The sequence below is a fragment of the Bactrocera neohumeralis genome, chromosome 4 (assembly GCF_024586455.1).
Source record: "Bactrocera neohumeralis isolate Rockhampton chromosome 4, APGP_CSIRO_Bneo_wtdbg2-racon-allhic-juicebox.fasta_v2, whole genome shotgun sequence".
Taxonomy (NCBI): domain Eukaryota; kingdom Metazoa; phylum Arthropoda; class Insecta; order Diptera; family Tephritidae; genus Bactrocera; species Bactrocera neohumeralis.
This window is the reverse complement of record NC_065921.1, coordinates 68,577,884-68,596,396: the sequence shown is the minus strand read 5'-3', so window position 1 is coordinate 68,596,396 and position 18,513 is coordinate 68,577,884. Positions and strand designations below refer to the sequence as shown.

The following is an 18,513-nucleotide window of genomic DNA, read 5'->3' as shown; positions in this document are numbered from 1 at the left end:
ATATTTCCTCTTGGTGTACCGGCACAACAGCAAATACACGCAGAAAATTATTTGCAATGGCTGTAAAATATGTCAGACCAAAAGCTATGTATATTTGCATGCAATTGCAACCCTGTTTTAGCTATCATTTTACATAAAGACATATTACGTCGTTAAATTGTTGAGGAAGGTAAGTTTTAAATAGATTTTATAATTTCTATTTAAATTATAAAGATTTGTTAGTTATTTTGTTAAAAATATATGCAAATTAACAATAAATTGACCGCATCAGCCGTTCATATATCACTAGATTCTGCAATGGGTGCTCTCGTGCTCTTGTATATTTCGGTATAGTATTTTTGCAATCTGCAATCTTGCAAGAGCAAGAGAATACCCCTATTGATTTAATAAGCTCTTACATGCAATTTGAAAAAAAAAATCTCATATGGCATCTCAGGCAGCATGACAGCTGGCAGCTGGTGTTCACATTTGCGGCGACGCTTATCTTTAATATTTGTCCATTGGCAAAAAATTGTAAGTTTTATTTCTTAATCGATAACTATAAACTATTACTTGCTTAATAAATATAAAACAACAAATTGTTTGAACTTTGACACTTTTATCATTCAGTAAATTTTGGCACCTCGCATTCGAAGAGCCGGTAAAGTAAGAAAATGGTTTTGCCAGCAGGAGATGTTGTTTTATATAGCGTTCTTGGAGTAATCCTTTTGGAAAACATATTTGATATCTACATAACATATCGTCAGGTAATTGAAATTATTGAAAGATATTTCTAAATATATGTGCGTTGTTTAATTTAAGAGTTGTGTACATGTAGATATATTTATGAATTAGGTTAATTTAATATAACTTCGCTCAAAATTCATGTTAAGCAGGGTAGGGGGTAACTTGTCTCTGCGATGCGTCAGAATTTTATATGTATGTGTACACTTGACTAAAGATTTACATATAAATTAGTTTAGAATTTAATTTTCTACACAAAGATAAAAAAATATATTTAATGTAATATATTGTCACGAAGTAGTAAATTTAAATTACAAATAAAATGACAATTACACTTACAATTTGTTAACTTTTACTTACTTATAGATAAGAGTATACAGAACAGCTTTGAAGGTGCCCAGAGAGCTCAAAGACTGCATGAACGATGACACATTCCAGAAAGCTCGTCTTTATGGCCTTGACAGAGCCTCATTTGGCGTATTTAGTGCCATTATAAAAGATGTTATTCTAATGTGTATTGAACTCTATACTGGCTTCATTGCTGTGCAATGGGCTTGGGCTATAGATTTGGCAAAACTGCTGCATTTAAATGCCGATAATGAAATAATTGTCAGTTGCTTATTCGGACTTGTTACCAGCGTAATAGGTACATTTAAGGATCTTCCATTTAAGATTTACTCGGTATTTGTACTGGAAGAAAAGCATGGCTTCAATAAACAAACTGGAGGATTTTTCGCCTGGGATCAAGTAAAAGGTTTTCTCGTTACACAAATTTTAATGGTTCCTATTATTTCTGCAACCGTCTGGATTGTGCAGAACGGCGGTGATCAATTCTTTATTTGGTTGTGGCTTTTCACAGGCATCACATCGTTAGTTTTGCTTACTATCTATCCAATATTCATTGCGCCACTCTTCGATAAGTATACACCACTTGAGCAAGGTCCATTACGTAAATCCATTGAAGATCTTGCGGCCATGCTGAAATTCCCTCTTACCAAATTGTACGTGGTAGAGGGTTCAAAACGTTCATCGCACAGCAATGCCTACTTCTATGGTTTATGGAATTCGAAACGAATTGTACTATTCGACACTTTGCTACTGAACAAAGGCAAGCCAGATGATTCTGAATTGAAAGAGGAAGATAAAGGCAAAGGATGCACAAATGAAGAGGTACTCGCCGTACTGGGCCATGAGTTGGGTCATTGGAAGTGTGGTCATGTCACGAAAAACATTATTATAGCACAAGTACATTTACTTCTATTATTCGTCGTGTTTGGTTATTGCTTCACTTATGGACCATTCTATGAAGCTGTCGGTTTCCAACCTGGTACACGCCCAATCATCGTAGGTTTGCTTGTCGTATTCACCTATGTAATGGCACCCTATAATGCGATTGTCAATTTTGCTATGACAACACTATCACGTTACTTTGAATATCAAGCTGATGAGTTCGCACATGGATTGGGCTTCTCAAAGCAGTTGGGTCAAGCTTTGATCAAATTGAATTTAGACAACTTGGGTTTCCCTGTTTACGATTGGTTGTACTCGGCCTGTAATCACTCGCATCCAACGCTCTTACAACGTATGGACCGACTAAAGCAGTTAGATGTCGAACAAAAAACGCAGAAAAAAGAAAACTAAAGACGGAGCTGGTGCTATGCGTGTCTATGATAAAGGATTCAGCTTTACAGATGTCATCGCTATTAAACATAAAAAGCCGCACAGTTACAGTTTCTCGCCGCTGTACTAGTCCCACGTCGATTTCAATTATTAATCAAATCTCTTTTATAAATATTTTTTAATATTTGTATTTTTCGTTGTACAAATTTAGTTTTATTCAAGAAAAATAAATCGGAGAAGCTTTTAAACAAACGATTTCATTTATTTTAATTAGGTGTTCTAATTAGTTTTAAAGAACTTTCGAAAATTAATTTTTCTTATTGGAACTAAACGTCATTTATGGTTAGCATACATACAACTGTGTACACAGCTGTAAACAAGAGTCAGTACAAATTTTATATCATTCCTTATAAACAATACTCCTAAATATGTATGTATGCATATGCTCAAATAGAAACACATTTGTGTACATACATATAAGTATGTATTCACTTGTTTAGCCTAACAAGCTTTTCCGAGCAACTTTCAAAATACTTATGTTGTGAATTTGTCAGTTGTATTACGCAGAGTCTAGTGGTTACGCGAGAAAATAAAAATATTAAATATGAATAGTATTAAATTCCCGCTAATTTTTTATGTTTCAATTCTTTTATACCAAAATTATAGTACAGCTTGGATTTTACCTATGCTAAGGCACAATGAACTTTCAAACGAGAAAAATGCGGAAAATCTACAAGGGAACGATACAGCAGAAGATTTCAAGGAAGTTATAGGCATACAAATAGTTAAATTTACACGTCAAGATTCAGTAATGAAAATGTTCGACTTCGACATGGATTTAGCACGTAAATTTGCCTACAAGCAGTGGCAAAAGTTGCTCAGTGTCTATGAACCGGCACCAAGTTTGCAAGTGACGGAAGTTACAGTACGAGTGCCAGCGCGCGACCCACAAAAAACAAGCAAAAAGCCGGAAAGTAAGTTAATGAAATCAATTAAACCAGCGAGACGTGAATACGATGAGGATGGACCACAACAAGTGGCACAGGCATTGCAGGATTTAAAGGGTCCCGATAATGTACATAAAGGATTAAAATAAAATATTTTTAATTTTAAATTCAACTTTCTTATAAGCTTGTACATATTTATTAATGTATGTATGCAAGTAAATTATATTTGACATGACTTATTTGAAAATGTATGCATTTAAAAATAGCTGTTTATTTAGATATTAGCTCAATCATTTGCTAGAGATTGTCTTTTCGTTTGCTTTGCCGTTATTTCCGTACTTTTCGCACGGGCTTCCGTACTTCCCTCACAGGCTGCCGTACTTCCTGCACATATTTCCGTATCCACCTCCCTGTATTCTTCCACACAATTATGTGTTACTCTTTCATTCGCAGAACCAATTTCAAGTGCTAAATTATCAAACGCATATTCACCAAATGAACTGGAACGCTTCCACGCTGTATCTGTGTTCCACACTTGATCGTGTTTATGTGCGCCGTGTTCACTACTAAAGCGATACCGATTTGGCGTCCGTGGCGCTGATACGTTATTCCGCCAATAGCGATACAAGTCGCAGCCAGGCAAGCCACCAGCATCTTCTGGATCTGTATCCCAATTACCATTTGTTCCAACACTGTTGCCATCAATGCGCCCGTCAACTGTTGCTTGTTCGCAACCATATTCTGCCGAATCGTTCTCTGCTTGCGAACTTGTGTGATGCGTGGTGCAACAAAAGCACCGCGAACAGCGTAGACAACGACAACAAAGTATATTGCAGCAAAAATCGGATGCGGCGCGTAAACATTCAAAGAATTCGGGCATAAAGGAGGGATTGATTACAGCATAGACGAGTATATTTATACTAAGCTGCAGCGCATTCAAGGTTAGACAAATCATATCCAGCTTTGCCATCAAGTCAAAATTTACACGAGATACGTCGCCACCAAAAATCAAATTTAGTGCATTTTTACGCGAGGTAAGCGCTGCGGGCAACTCACCAATCATGTACAGTATAATTAAAATTATAATTGTTATAGTTAGTTTAAGCTGATGCTGCGTAACAAAAGGAAACGGAAGGAAAAAGTTAAGTTTGAAAATTTTATAAAAAGTTATATTTCCTCTGTATCACTGAATACATACATGATAACGCTTTTTTGCTGTTTTTGCATTATTATTTCCATATCGCTCAAATTTTTTGCTCTGTTTGGTCCAACGTCGAAAAGCTGCAATTATGGCTATATTGCCGATCATGAGGAATATAGCTGGTAGCACTGTCAACAGTGTGAAGGAACACCAGTTGTGTATTTTGTAATAACTGAAAAATAGAGGAAGTTAAATTTCAAAAAACAATTATAATCGATAATTAAATAGATAGAAACAAATTGAGGTTTACACTGCAGATAAAGTGTGTTGTGTCTTTCCTTTGTCACAACGAATCTTTATAAGCCAAGCACACTAATAAATGCCAATATTCTGCTGTGTGTTATTGAGGCTAGTTAGAGGTTTGAGGACTTATTCTATATATTTTACATACATAAGTACATACAATTCCACATATTATTTACATATTTGCTAAAACGTTTGACGCTGCATTGATTTTATAAGCGATAAATTATGTGATAAGCGTCAGCATTGACGTGTTTACCATCTAATTTAATTATAGTTTATCATAACTCCACCTCAATCGGAACAACAACAAAAGACAATTACTAATAAATACGTGCAACAGAGGCGGCAAAATTGCATATGTAGGATGATAGCGAGAATTTACGAAAATACATCAACACATACATATACACAATCATAAGAAGGTGTAAAAGATGCGGAAATGTAGTTAGAACGGTAGTTTGTTGACAGCTGTTAAACAAATGTGAACTGTTTTCTTTTGATTTTGCTTCAAATTGAAAGTTCACTCGCTTGACTTACATGGTATAGTATAATTTGTGTGTTATAAAAGTACCGTCGTCATTTACCACGAAAATGAAAAAATAAGGCATATTTAGAATCACCGAAATAATAATAACTATAACAATAATACGCCGTGCTATTTTGCGCCGACAAAAACGCGGTGGCCCACAACCATTGAAGATGCCGTAATTTAAGTAAATCCAACGGTCACAACTAACGCTGCCAAGTAAAAGATTCGCCGCACCGGTGCTGATGCCAAATAACGGTGTTTGCCATTGAAAATCGTACGCCATCCAGAAATGGCTGTAGAAGAAAATACTCCGCGAGAGTGCTGTAAATAAAATGAGCAAGCAGGAAAAGCAGTCCAGCCACGCGAGCGCAGCGAGGTAGGAAAATGCCGATGGCGTCATATTAGGACGCATAAAAACTATAGCATTAATGAAATTTGCACATAATCCGAAACATGAGAATATGGGCACGATAAAAGCGTAAATCACATATGCCGTCACAGTCGGTTCAGCACGTTGCCAAACACAATTTTCGACCGGAATGTATAAATCAGGTGTGTCGGCTTCAATATTGTTTAACGTCAATATGAATTCCGTTGCATTTTCGATGTCATAGTTAATACCCACAATGCATTGCATACTTTGCAGAGCACATAAAATATTTCCGTTATTATCTGGAATTATGTACTAGGCTATATACATATACAAGTCCGAACTTGTATTAATTGACACTTTTTATTATTTGTTTATTTACTTTCCGCACTACGTTCACGCACGACGGGCGCGTTGTCAATCAACTGATTTTAACTCAAAGATTACAAGAGAGAGTATGCATCAGTTTTGCACCAACTGTTATCAGTAAGTCAGATCTCAATTGAGGGGTTCAGCGACGCGCGCAACGTTAACCGCCTGCAGATATGCTAATTTGACTATAATGATAAGTTGTTATCAGTATCTGTGGGACGCGAAACCGCCTATGAGTATGCTAACAAGTATATCACTTCAATTTGGTTATTGAAAAAGCAAATAATTTGGTTAAAATTATATTAATTAGACGTCAACAATGTCAAAACACGGTGTGGTTCTCACGACAGCCGGTTCTTCGTTACTAGAGTTGATCCGGACTTCATTCGGCCAAGGGTTGTTATTTCAACGATGTAACCCTGTCCGGATCCACCTCGGTTCGGTGTAGCACATGCAATAGAGTGAGTAATATTATGATCTGCTCAGGCTTTAATGCTACTGCAACACTAACCTCACCGGCTGATCAGGGCGTTTAGGCGTTACACTCGACAGCCTGTGCTCCTTTACTCCGCATACGACCTCAATTATTGCAAGTATTTTCAAGTCGCTTGTCGGCAGCACCTGGGGAAATGACAAAGAATGTTGTTGGTGACATAGAAGGCTATCGGTCGGACGGTTAGCAACTACTCAGTTCCGATATGTCGCCTGAATGTAGCGAATCGCAGATGAAGAGGCTTCAGACGTGTCAGAATACTGCAAACCTATGAGTATAGGATGCTTCCTGATATATCCTGTTGAACACCTACATAGTGACCCCTGCATGCTTCCAAAATGCACTCCTCTCCAAGCAGTTTGTGATGGTATGTTTTCGTGGGAATCTGATAACTACTGACACCATTAACAGTGGAGCCATTAACACCTTCATCGACTCCCTCCCAGTGAATAGCGTATTTATAGTTAAACCACCACTCATAGCAGACAAAGAACTGATACTGCCTCTAGCATCTAGAGTAACCCTTATGTTACTTAATTCTAGATATTGTAGCAGGTTAAATCCTTACTTATCCAGAATAGACCAGATATATGTGCAGCGCACAACGGGACCCCGCTACCGGAATTGACTCGAACTTATCCGGCCAAGGGCTGTTATTTCGACGATCTAACTCTGTTTAATCAATGAGTTTCAGGCGAAGATTGTCATCTTTGAAGCAACTTCTAATAGCAGGGTTGCATCTTCATGCCACGTGATGGCATTGCGTCCAACCCGGGCTGGAGGAAGTTTTCTGCTGCGTTTGCTTTATAAGACTAAATCCAAATTCCAACTCGATTATGTTTATATTAAGCTTTGCGAGAACCACTAAGCAACTCCTGGTTCCTATTACAGTCTATTCCGCCTTATGTCAGAGGAGATAAATGCATTCATGAGACGAGAATTCGTATGTCCAAGAAACAAAGTTAAACAGCCGCTCAGATCTTCTAAATTTTGGTTTGGTAAATCAGGTTTCAATGTTATGCGTAAGGATCGCGAGCGAGATATTGGTGTTGACCTAGCCTTCATACTGCACAACACTTTGCAATAACGTCTCATTGATGGCGATATCGACCGTGAGGATACTATCCTTGAATGTCAGGGCATAGCTATCCGATAAAGCATTGTAGAGCTCGACATGTTTAATATATACATGCGACTGTTACATGTTGCCCATCAGTATATCATCCGAACATAGGTGCACTACTTCGCGATGAAACCCGTTTTGTACTAGGCGACATTAACAAGCATCACAATTTTAGTATTCCTGCCTCTCAACTGATCGATAGAGAATTCCGAACAACGAACTACGAAGCCTAGCTCGCCTGATATTATCAACCGCTCATAATTATCTCGATCGAGTAACCTTCCGACTTTATTTTTGTGGACAAAGGCACACTAGTTAACTTTAATAAAGCTAACTTAGTCGGTTTCACGGAATTAATAGAGAGCATCTTCACTGCACTACCTATACCCACGGACGTAATCGTTGGAGAACGTCCATTCTAGGTGATCGTAGTTGCTACGCTAGCTTCATTTCGGTTGGAAAATCGCAGAACTCTGACACAGTTTTCCAGCCGAAGCAACTAGTTAACGAGCGCGACACTTTACGCTATGTTGATCCTTATGATCACCGAATAAGGGATCTCGTTTTGGAGATTCGGCAAATGGTAAATCAACATAAGCGGACAAAATGGATAGAACACCTGCAGTCTCGTAAACTCTTCATCGGTGTGAGTAAGCTTTGAACTGCTGTAAAGGCCTTGTCTAATCTGAGGAAACACAATGACCGGGTCGAAGTTTATGTCGATGGCCGTGCCTCCAAGGTCATACGATGTAACGGAAGAGTAATCCCCCTATTGAAACGTTTCAATAAAGAAGAAGCCCTTACACTTTCTCTCTATGAACCGACCCCGTCGAACCTAAGCCTGGCATGTGTTCGAAGGTAAACAGCTACCTCTCCGATCTTTCTCGTTTCCTCACTGCACGAAATCTGACACTCTCCCCCACCAAATCCACAGCGACCATTTTTACCAACTGGACGAAGGAGTATAGACTTGAGCTTAACATTGCAGTCGACGGCGTCAAAATTCCGACTGTCAATAAGTTTTTAGTTGTAACTTTCGACAGTCTATGCTCCTTCTCTCCGCATTCGACCGCGATTATCGCCAAAGTACAGAGCCGCAACAAAATCCTCAAGTCGCTAGCCGGCAGCACATGGGGAAAAGACAAAGAAACGTTGTTGGCAACATACAAGGCAATCGGCCGGCCGGTCCTCAATTACCGGTCCTGGATGCAGTGGCACGCAGATGAGGAAACTTCAGACCTGCCAAAATACTGCTGACCACTACAGGATGTCTCTTGATGTCTCCCATCGAACACCTACATAGTGAGTTCCTGCTGGGATGCTTTCGCAGAAATCACTCCTGCAGTCATCTGCTTGGAGCGGAACCGCCTCCTAGGAGCATCAAGAGGTCATTCCTGGATTACGTCGACGACGTCGTACAGTACGCCGACCGGACTTCGGACGCAACTAACTTTCGACAGGTACTGACCGCCATTCACAGTGGAGCCATCAACACCTTCACCGACTCCCTTCCCGTGAATGGCGTTCTTGGAGTTAAACCACCACCCATCGCAGACGAAGAGCTCGAGTTGCCACGAGAAACGAGATTGGCTCTTGCGCTGCTTCGTTCTGGATACTGTAGCAGGTTAAACTCCTACTTATCCAGAATAGACCCTGACATACTCGATGTATGTCCTGCATGCAACGAGTCTCCGCATGACACTGACCACCTCTTTGCATGCCCCACAAACCCTACCCATCTAACACCCTCCTCCCTTTGGTCCGACCCCGTCGAAACAGCACGTTTCTTGGGCCTACCGTTAGATGACCTCAACGACAACACAAATGATATTTACCATCCCAACGGGGATTGAATCTCCGTTAAAACAACAACCTAAGCCTGTCATTATATAACTTCGATAACGACCAACCTGAATATTACCACCCGGGAGTTAAATAAACACTATAACAACAATAAAAAACGGCGTGCATAAGAGGCGCTCCTAGAAATAGGGACCCGCATTACATTAAAAGAAATTTTTTTTCGGTATAATCTTTCTGATAAATATTTATTAGAACACGCAGTGTAATGAATTTTGCCACTATTGGCGACATACATACATATAGCTTACTAGTTTTTAAACCTTATATTGGAAAAAATATTACATACCTATATTATTATATTAATTTATTTAAAGGTAAGCTTCATTAATATCTAATGTAAATATTAGTCTATAATCCTTTTGTTTGTATCGAATTCGATTAAAACTTTGATCTAGATCGATAATGGAAAAAACACCCTGTTGCATACCATCAAACTATAAAGTGCCGGTGATTTGGTTCATACAAAATTTTTTAACCACTCACATAACATTTGTGTTATTTCTCTAACAATATGTTTATGCACTTTAACTTGCAGTTACTCTTTCATTTTGGTAGCAGACGCCTTAACGCACTTGTCATGTAACGTGCGCGCGCCGCATACTCAATCAATCAAACAACACTTGAATTCGGTTGAAATTGTACCGATGAAATGCTCATCACTTCATTATCTTCACCTTCCACATCTTCTATGCGCACAGCGTCATTGAGCCCACCATCGCCTCCTCCTGAATTATTAATGTCCTCATCGTCGTCATCGTCCAGTGTAGGAGTTTTAATGCGATTCCGTATTATAATATCGCGCTCGGTGGGTGGTTGCAAATGTAAGGGATTATGTGCTATATCCACAGTATCCATGTCACGGCCTTGTAAACCTAATGTCAAATTCACTTTCGATTGTTGTCCTACAGTTAAACCAGTATTTGATGGCATTTTAGGTGTTGTTGCAGGCGGACGCAAACGTGCCGGGTCCAACAAAGAATGCATTTTTGTTTGTTTTTTCGGTGTGCGTGCAGGTGATGTTTTGCGTGAACTGATCAGAGATTTTAATTGTTTAGCACTAAAAAAATTAGTGAATTATATAAATTATAGTGCATACAAAATATTATTATATTTCCTTACGCTTCAATTAGTTTGAGTAATAAACGATGATATGCTTCATATTCTTCACTGTCAAATTCATTAGGATCGTGTCGGGCGTGCTCATACATATCACAAAATTGATGTATCATTCGTTGCTGTCCCGAGCCATTAAGTGTCGTGGCAGCAAGTGTAGTAAGTAGAAAAGCTCGCAAACTATCGTATGGATGTCGCATGCTACCATCGCTACGCATTATTTCCGTTTCTAAATAAAATTACAGTTTATAAAAAATTACTTATAATTTCATTTTGAAATAATTTTTTATATTTGCTTACCCAAAATTTTGACATCGTCAACAGCTTTCATGCGATAATAATATGGCGGTAACGGTTGATCCGTACGCAAAATATATTTATCATCTGTCCAAAGTAATCTCGGCTCTTGTGCAATTTTCTGTATGCAATCTAGACGACGCTCAATCTCCTTCCGTAGTGTCTGAAACATCACGTATAATAAAAGTAAATATAAATATTAGGTTATGAATTTCACTGCTCTCTAAATACCTTCTTTGCATCATTACCCACGGGTACGTGTGGCCCGCGTCGACTTCGTAGTGTAAAACGCATAATTTGTCGTTTGGCGAAGATGAATAGCATCACAAAAGTCAGCACTCCGCCTCCTATTATGATGATTATCATAACACCAGATAGTTGCTCCATTTTGTTTCAGTATTTTTTTAAAACTGCAGCTATAGCGTATATAGTATATTAATAACGCAGTATTTTACTTATTTATTTTTAATTATCAATTAATGGTTACACTAATTTTCTTATTTAGTTTGTTTTTATAAAAACAAAAACACAACCAATAGGTGCAGCAAAACAGCTGTTAATTATCAGTGCCTATTGTGAATGATTCGAATGATACAGGGTAAGTCTTAATAGATGCAAGTATAAAAATAAGATTTTCGAAATTTGCGACAAGTCGAATATTAAAATAAAACGGCTTGAAGATATGTGAACCAGACAACGTATTAATGAATATCTTCCTAAGGAATTGTCCCAGTGTGACCCTCCGAAAAAACACTGATTGCCATTTTTTGTTATTGTTGAAATTAGGTAATCGGTCCGGTTTTTTTTTAAATAAATAAATATGTACATTAATGACGATTTCTAAATAAATTGTTTATGTTTATTTATTGGGAGCATAATAGTTAAATAAATTGTTGAATTGACACGTAAAACAAAGGTCGTGTACGATGACCACGATTGCGGCCGCAATTTTGATCTCAAACAAAAATTTCAAAGAGATTATTAATCTGTAAGAAAGTCGCTATCGCGCTATGGAAGGTTTTTTTCTTTTTTTTTTGTAATTTGACAAAATGGTGGCGGTTTGAACAAAAAAAATCTAAAAAAAAACAAAAAAGTTTTCATAGCGCGAAAGAGAATGACATTAAAAATGTTCTCTCCAAATTGGAACTAGATATTTTCAAAACTTTTCCTTTGAGAGTGGAAACCGTTTTGAAAAACACCATTTTGAGAAAAACGCATTTAAAGATTGGGGTCGCTATGTTCCTCACTCTGTTGCCTGTCTACAAGAAACGCTATAGCGACCGTATTCATTTGATTTTCGATTTCAAAATTTGAGAGAATGTTTATTACAGTGTATTCTATCCGATAGTGCAAAAAAAAAAACGATTTTTCGAATATTTCACACTGTGACGATCCCTTAAGGCTATACCTCTGATACAAAATACTAAAAAAAGTAGTAGAAAGTGGATAGTGTAAAATTATTTTTAAATTTTTTAACAAGCTAGTAGACTCTGCTGGAAAGTTTTACGGGAATTCTCATCACGAGTGAAAAGTTGTTCTAATAAAAAAAGTTGTTCTCTAATGAAAAATGCGGCTACTGCTTCTTCTTCTTAATTAGCGTAGACACCGCTTACGCGATTATAGCCGAGTTAACAACAGCGTGCCAATCGTTTCTTCTTTTCGCTACGAGGCGATAATTGGATATTCCAAGCGAAGCCAGGTCCTTCTTCACTTGGTCCTTCAACGGAGTGGAGGTCTTCCTCTTCCTCTGCTTCCCCCGGCGGGTATTGCGTCGAATACTTTCATAGCTGTAGTATTTTCATCCATCCGGACAGCATGAAGCCAGCGTCCTCTTCGATTCGCTGAACAAAATGTCAATGTCGTCGTATATCTCGTACAGCTCTTCGTTCCATCGAATGCGATATTCGCCGTGGCCAACGCGCAATGGACCATAAATCTTTCGCAGAACCTTTCTCTCGAAAACTCGTAACGTCGACTCATCGGTTGCTGTCATCGCCCAAGCCTCTGCACCATATAGCAGGACGGGAATTATGAGCGACTTATAGAGTTTAGCTTTTGTTCGTCGAGAGAGGACTTTACTTTTCAATTGCCTACTCAGTCCGAAGAAGCACCTGTTGGCAAGAGCAATCCAGCGTTGGATTTCCAGGCTGACATTGTTGGTGGTGTTAATGCTGGTTCCTAAATAGACGAAATTATCTACAACTTCAAAGTTATGACTGTCAACAGTGACGTGAGAGCCAAGTCGCGAGTGCGACGACTGTTTGTTTGATGATAGGAGATATTTCGTTTTGCCCTCGTTCACTGCCAGACCCATTTTCTATGCTTCCTTGTCCAGCCTGGAGAAAGCAGAACTAACGGCGCGGGTGTTGAGGCCGATGATATCAATATCATCGGCATACGCCAGCAGCTGTACACTCTTATAGAAGATGGTACCTTTCTCTGTTTAGTTCTGCAGCTCGAACTATTGTCTCCAGAAGCACGTTGAAGAGTCGCACGATGAGGGAGTCGCTTTTGTCTGAAACCTCGTTTGTATCGAACGGCTCGGAGAACGATCCTGACGGAGCTGTTACTTCAACGTCAGTTTACACAGCCGTATTAGTTTTGCGGGGATAAATTCAGACATCGCGGCATAAAGAATGTTGCTTTTCGTGCTGTCGAAAGCAGCTTTGAAATCGACGAAGAGGTGGTGTGTGGCCTGCTTGGCAAAGCGTAAAAAGATGATGCGTTTTGCTGCATTTTGAACGCACTCAAACAAAAGCATACATCGAACTCTTCTGTCAAAACAATTGTAATTAATGCTGAGGAGTACAAGTTAAGAAAAATTTGTTGCCAGCGGCCATTCTCTATTGATACCCTGCAATCCACGGTTAAATCACCAGCCAATCCTCTTACAACGGTACCAGAGATTTAAAGATTCTATGAATTTTTTAATTGTTGTCCACTTTTTTCTTAGCCTTTTCAACATCGCTTGTATTGAGCGTATTGTGTGAAAGATTAAAGCCCACCGTCAACAAACTGATTGGTTCTTACCCACTATGTCTTAGTTTGGTATCCCCTTAAAACTAATACTGCTGTGTAAACGGAGGATGAGCAATACCAAAAGCTCCGTTAGGATCGGAAAAACCTCTTCGAGCCGTTTAATACCCAATGAGGTTTCAGACAAGGCGACTTCCTATCATGCGACTTCTTCAATCTACTGCTGGACAAAATAATTCGAGCTGCAGAGTTTAATCGAACAGCTGCTGGCGTACGCTGCTGATATTGATATTATTACCTCAACATTCGCGCCGTTAGTCCTGCTTTCTCCAGACTAGATAAGTAAACTAAGCAAATGGGTCTGGTAGCGAACGTGGTAAGACGAATTGTCTTCTGTCATCAAACAAACAATCGTCGCACTCGCGACTTGGCTCCCATGTCACTGTTGATAGTCATAATTTCGAAGTCGTAGATAATTCGTCCACCTTAGAACCAGTTTTAACACCAACGACAATGAAACCCTCGAAATGCAACACAGAGTAACTCTTGAAAACAGGTGCTACTTCGGATTGTGTAGACAATTGAGCAGCAACGTCCTCTCTCGACATACAAAGACCAAACCCTACAAGTCAGTCATTATTCCCGTCCTTCTATATAGTGCAGAGGCATGACCGATAACAACATATAAAGAGTCGACGTTACAAGTTTTCGAGAGAAATACCGCAGACGATGGAACAATGAGCTGGGCGAGATATACGACGACACTGACATAGTTCAGGGAATTAAGGGACAGCTGTTTGATAGATTGATTATTACACGAGGAAAGCACTGCAACCTTAGGTCTATTGTGCCCTCTCCTAAATCAGAATGACTCACCTAGCCCCACCATTGAGATAAAGTCCAATATTCTGCTGGGTGCTATCGAAGCGATGTTATCCCTATTTGGAAACATGGATCGAAGAAGCTTAAGCCCGCGTCTGCAGGCTGCTGTGCAATCGATTAGCAGGTGTTCTGGTGATTCTGTCGAAGCACCGGCAATTTACGCAAGAAGCTGGCCCATGTTATGCAAATGCTTCTTCTGCTTGCAGTGGCCAGTGTAAACTGTTAGCAGTAGTCTGAGTTTATCCCTAGGGAGGTTGATTGTATATTTAAACCTGCTGATACTGTACCCCCCTCTAGTTGTCGCCAATGCCTCTGCCTGCCTTCTTCCTTGCGGATCAACTCCTTTATGGTATGGGGATCCACTCCAGTCAAGAGTTCAGGTACTACCAGCCAGTTCATTACCACTTAACCGTACTATCTCTAAGCAGCAGCTAGATAATGGAATCATTCTATACAGCCAAGGGTAACCTTGAACTTCTTCACGAAGTGAACCCTTTTAATATTGATGTCCCTTGGGAGAAGGGCCAAGGGTATAGTACCACTTAACACTTTTATCGACTGGAACGAGATTTCCTTACCTTTGCCACACCTTTATGCCGTCTTTTGTAGAAGTGCGTGCTTGGCTACCTGACCGATCACTAAATGAAACGGTGTGAGCGCAAGCATGACTTTAAGTGCTGCAGTCGGACAAGTGCAATAGTTACTGAAGTGTGCGAAGCTTTTGAGGCCCAAGCCACCGCCCCATACGTGATTATCGGCCACACGATCATGGTGTATAACCACCTTACAATCCTTGGCTTGCAGTCCCAGGATTTTCCAGCCAGCCGGCTGCACATCATTAGTGATATTGTCACCCTGATCAAGGTCAGGTTAATATGCTGCTTTCACCGCAGAGTGGAATACAGCGTGAGGTCAAGATATTTGACCATGTTGGTCATCTCTATCTCTCTGCCTCCAAGTGTAATTTTCCTGAGGCCGGGCAGGGACCTACGTCTCGTGAACGGGACGATGGTCGTCTTAGAGGGGTTGGTGTTCAACTCAACCCTTTTGCCAGGTTTACACATCTTTGTAGTAGGTCACACAGAGTGTCCTCAAATTTAGCTCAGGCTATAATAACAATGCAGCTACGCTGGCTAGGTCATGTCGTCAGAATGAATGAACACACTCCAGCTCTGAAAGTTTTCGACGCATTACCCGCCGGGGGAAGCAGAGAAAGAGGAAGACCTCCACTCCACTGGCATCTCCAATTGGCGCCAAACAGCGAAAAGGAAGAACTACTGGCACACTGTTGTAAATTCGGCTTTAACCGCGTCGACGCCAACAACCAAGAAAAGAAGAAGAAGCTTGTGTTAGTTTCAGTGCAAATTCTCTTAATGTATTGTAGTTTTGCTAGGCGTGATTTGCTGGGAGATTCAATGAAAAAATTCTTGAATTCACATTAGCTCTGCATGTAAGCTCATTTGAATTTTGTAAATGATATATTTTTACACTACGAAGTCGATTCTATAAATGAAATACATATGTATGTAAATGAAAATTAGCCATAATAAATTATAATCTACACTAATATTATAAAGAGGAAAGATTTGTACCTATTTTTGTATGTTTGTATGTTTGTAATGAATAGGCTCAAAAAGTACTGGGCCGATTTAAAAAATTCTTTCACCAATAGAATGCTACATTCTTCCAATTTGACATATGCTACATTTCATTTTGAAAAAAGTTAGGGATCCTTAGTAAAATTTGAACAATGTAACCGAAGGTGTAGAAAAATGAGTCTAAAAATGTCTTTTGCGGAATCCGCTGCCGAAACTATTAGCGATAGAACAAAATAATGTACAACAATATTGAAGAACATCATAATGTCTACAAAAAACTCCGCGGTAGCATATGTCCAACTATTGTAGTTATGTCACTACAACAACTTTTTTCATTTTAAACATTAATGAAAATGCTAACCAAATTCAAACCATGTTATTTATGTGTTTATATTAATGTGTATTTCAACTCAAAGAATACAGCACAGCCAGTGGAAACACCGCCAGCAACAAAATTAACATTGACAAGTTTTTTCTCAACTTTCGTCAGTGATCCGTTTACGAGAACGTTGCTTAATGCGGAAATACCTTGACATTACACCTGGAATGCATCGTCAAAGAAATAGTTGCGCAGAAAGCAAGGCCAACCAGTAGATTGAAATCCAGATGTGTTCTCAACTAATGCATTAGGACGAATTTACACAATCCACACGAAAAACGACGACTGCTTCTACATACCTTCGGTTGCTATTGATTAATGTACGCGGTTCAACTTTATTTGAGTCATTGCTTACTGTGAATGGTACGGTGTGTGCAAGTTTTGGAGTAGTAAGTCAGCAATTAAAATTGCTGGAACACGTTAATCACTGGAATGAAAATGAAGTTCGCACACTTTTCGCGATAATCATTTCGACATATCAGCCATCAAATCCGCGTCAATAATGGGATACGAACAAAAAAACATTGACGAAGACATTTTACATGGCCTTCGCTAAAAGTTGGAAATTTCGGTTGATACTTCCGGTGGTTCGATATCAATTCCATCTTCCCTTTGTCAATTCACGAAAGATGAACTCATCACAAATGTTCGGACATTGGCCAAATTATCGTAACTACGATTCCTTAAGTGCACGCGCAATGTTAGCTGCCAAAAATACCGATGTTGTTGACTTAAACTGGAAGATTCAAAGTCAAATTCCGGGAGACTTGCGCTCATACAAATCGATCGATCGTCTTGACAATGGAGACGGTGCCGTGAATTATCCAGTGGTATTTCTAAATTCTTTGAACAGGCTTGGTATGCCACCGCATCATTTGCGTCTCAAAGTAGGATCGGTCGTTATTATGTTTCGCAATCATCATGCCACGAAACTGTGTAATGGAACTCGACTGATTGTGACGCACCTATCGAATACAAGGGGCAGAATGTCTAATTCTACGAATTCCTATGAGTTCTAACGATTTTTGCATGAAAATTGCATGTGAGATGACAATCACCTAAAGATAGTCGCATAGTGTGAGGCATAAATTTGGAAATGTTATGTTTTTCACACGGCTGTGGCGTGCTCACAAGTTGGAAAGCCATCTTTTCTGTACACCGGAACAGAAACCAAAAAATGTTGTTTATCAAGCTGCGTTATATTGAAAACAAAAAAAAACAAGTAAGGAAGGGCTAAGTTCGGGTGTCACCGAACATTTTATACTCTCGCATGATAAAGTGATAATCGAGATTTCATTATACGTCATTTATATATTTTTCAAATACCGTATTTTTGTAAAGTTTTATTCCGCTATCATCATTGGTTCCTAATAAATACATATATTATACAGAGAAGGCATCAGATAGAATTCGATATAGCGTTATATTGGAAGAAGGCGTGGTTGTGAACCGATTTCACCCATATTTCGTACGTGTCATCAGGGTTTTAAGAAAATATTATATACCGAATTTCATTGAAATCGGTTGAGTAGTTCCTGAGATATGGTTTTTGGTCCATAAGTGGGCGAGGCCACGCCCATTTTCAATTTAAAAAAAAAGCCTGGGTGCAGCTTTCTTCTGCCATTTCTTCCGTAAAATTTAGTGTTTCTGACGTTTTTTGTTAGTCGGTTAACGGACTTTTAGTGATTTTCAACATAACCTTTGTATGGGAGGTGGGCGTGGTTATTCTCCGATTTCTTCCATTTTTGAACTGTATATAGAAATGCCTGAAAAAAACGACT

At 39.2% G+C, this 18,513-nt stretch overlaps 3 protein-coding genes across 3 annotated transcripts; 1 reads left to right on the top strand and 2 right to left on the bottom strand.

The window, feature by feature from the left end:
- The first annotated feature begins 439 nt into the window (after nucleotides 1-439).
- On the top strand, nucleotides 440-2,595 carry LOC126757026 (CAAX prenyl protease 1 homolog). The gene is made up of 3 exons (XM_050470606.1): nucleotides 440-513; nucleotides 610-746; nucleotides 1,090-2,595. Exons 2-3 carry the CDS (start codon nucleotides 654-656, stop codon nucleotides 2,362-2,364), a joined length of 1,368 nt encoding a protein of 455 aa, XP_050326563.1. The 5' UTR covers nucleotides 440-513; nucleotides 610-653; the 3' UTR covers nucleotides 2,365-2,595.
- A 977-nt stretch (nucleotides 2,596-3,572) lies between these two features.
- Nucleotides 3,573-5,903, bottom strand: LOC126757022 (uncharacterized). Its single transcript, XM_050470595.1, has 3 exons — nucleotides 5,275-5,903; nucleotides 4,489-4,663; nucleotides 3,573-4,401 (listed from the first exon to the last, which is right to left on the bottom strand). Exons 1-3 carry the CDS (start codon nucleotides 5,901-5,903, stop codon nucleotides 3,577-3,579), a joined length of 1,629 nt encoding a protein of 542 aa, XP_050326552.1. The 3' UTR covers nucleotides 3,573-3,576.
- A 3,941-nt stretch (nucleotides 5,904-9,844) lies between these two features.
- Nucleotides 9,845-11,435, bottom strand: LOC126757039 (protein C1orf43 homolog). The gene is made up of 4 exons (XM_050470625.1): nucleotides 11,129-11,435; nucleotides 10,901-11,060; nucleotides 10,607-10,829; nucleotides 9,845-10,544 (listed from the first exon to the last, which is right to left on the bottom strand). Exons 1-4 carry the CDS (start codon nucleotides 11,282-11,284, stop codon nucleotides 10,097-10,099), a joined length of 987 nt encoding a protein of 328 aa, XP_050326582.1. The 5' UTR covers nucleotides 11,285-11,435; the 3' UTR covers nucleotides 9,845-10,096.
- Nucleotides 11,436-18,513: the final 7,078 nt, after the last annotated feature.

What these genes read in the sequence shown, in the direction of transcription:
- LOC126757026 (XM_050470606.1), top strand. Translation starts at nt 654, where the DNA reads ATGGTTTTGCCAGCAGGAGATGTTGTTTTATATAGCGTTCTTGGAGTA. An exon ending in TCTACATAACATATCGTCAG is followed by an intron (nt 747 to 1,089) that starts GTAATTGAAATT and finishes ACTTACTTATAG; the next exon opens with ATAAGAGTATACAGAACAGC.
- LOC126757022 (XM_050470595.1), bottom strand. Translation starts at nt 5,903, where the DNA reads ATGCAATGCATTGTGGGTATTAACTATGACATCGAAAATGCAACGGAA. An exon ending in CACAAATTATACTATACCAT is followed by an intron (nt 4,664 to 5,274) that starts GTAAGTCAAGCG and finishes TCTATTTTTCAG; the next exon opens with TTATTACAAAATACACAACT. An exon ending in CAGCAAAAAAGCGTTATCAT is followed by an intron (nt 4,402 to 4,488) that starts GTATGTATTCAG and finishes TTTGTTACGCAG; the next exon opens with CATCAGCTTAAACTAACTAT.
- LOC126757039 (XM_050470625.1), bottom strand. Translation starts at nt 11,284, where the DNA reads ATGGAGCAACTATCTGGTGTTATGATAATCATCATAATAGGAGGCGGA. An exon ending in TGGGTAATGATGCAAAGAAG is followed by an intron (nt 11,061 to 11,128) that starts GTATTTAGAGAG and finishes GTGATGTTTCAG; the next exon opens with ACACTACGGAAGGAGATTGA. An exon ending in TGACGATGTCAAAATTTTGG is followed by an intron (nt 10,830 to 10,900) that starts GTAAGCAAATAT and finishes AATTTTATTTAG; the next exon opens with AAACGGAAATAATGCGTAGC.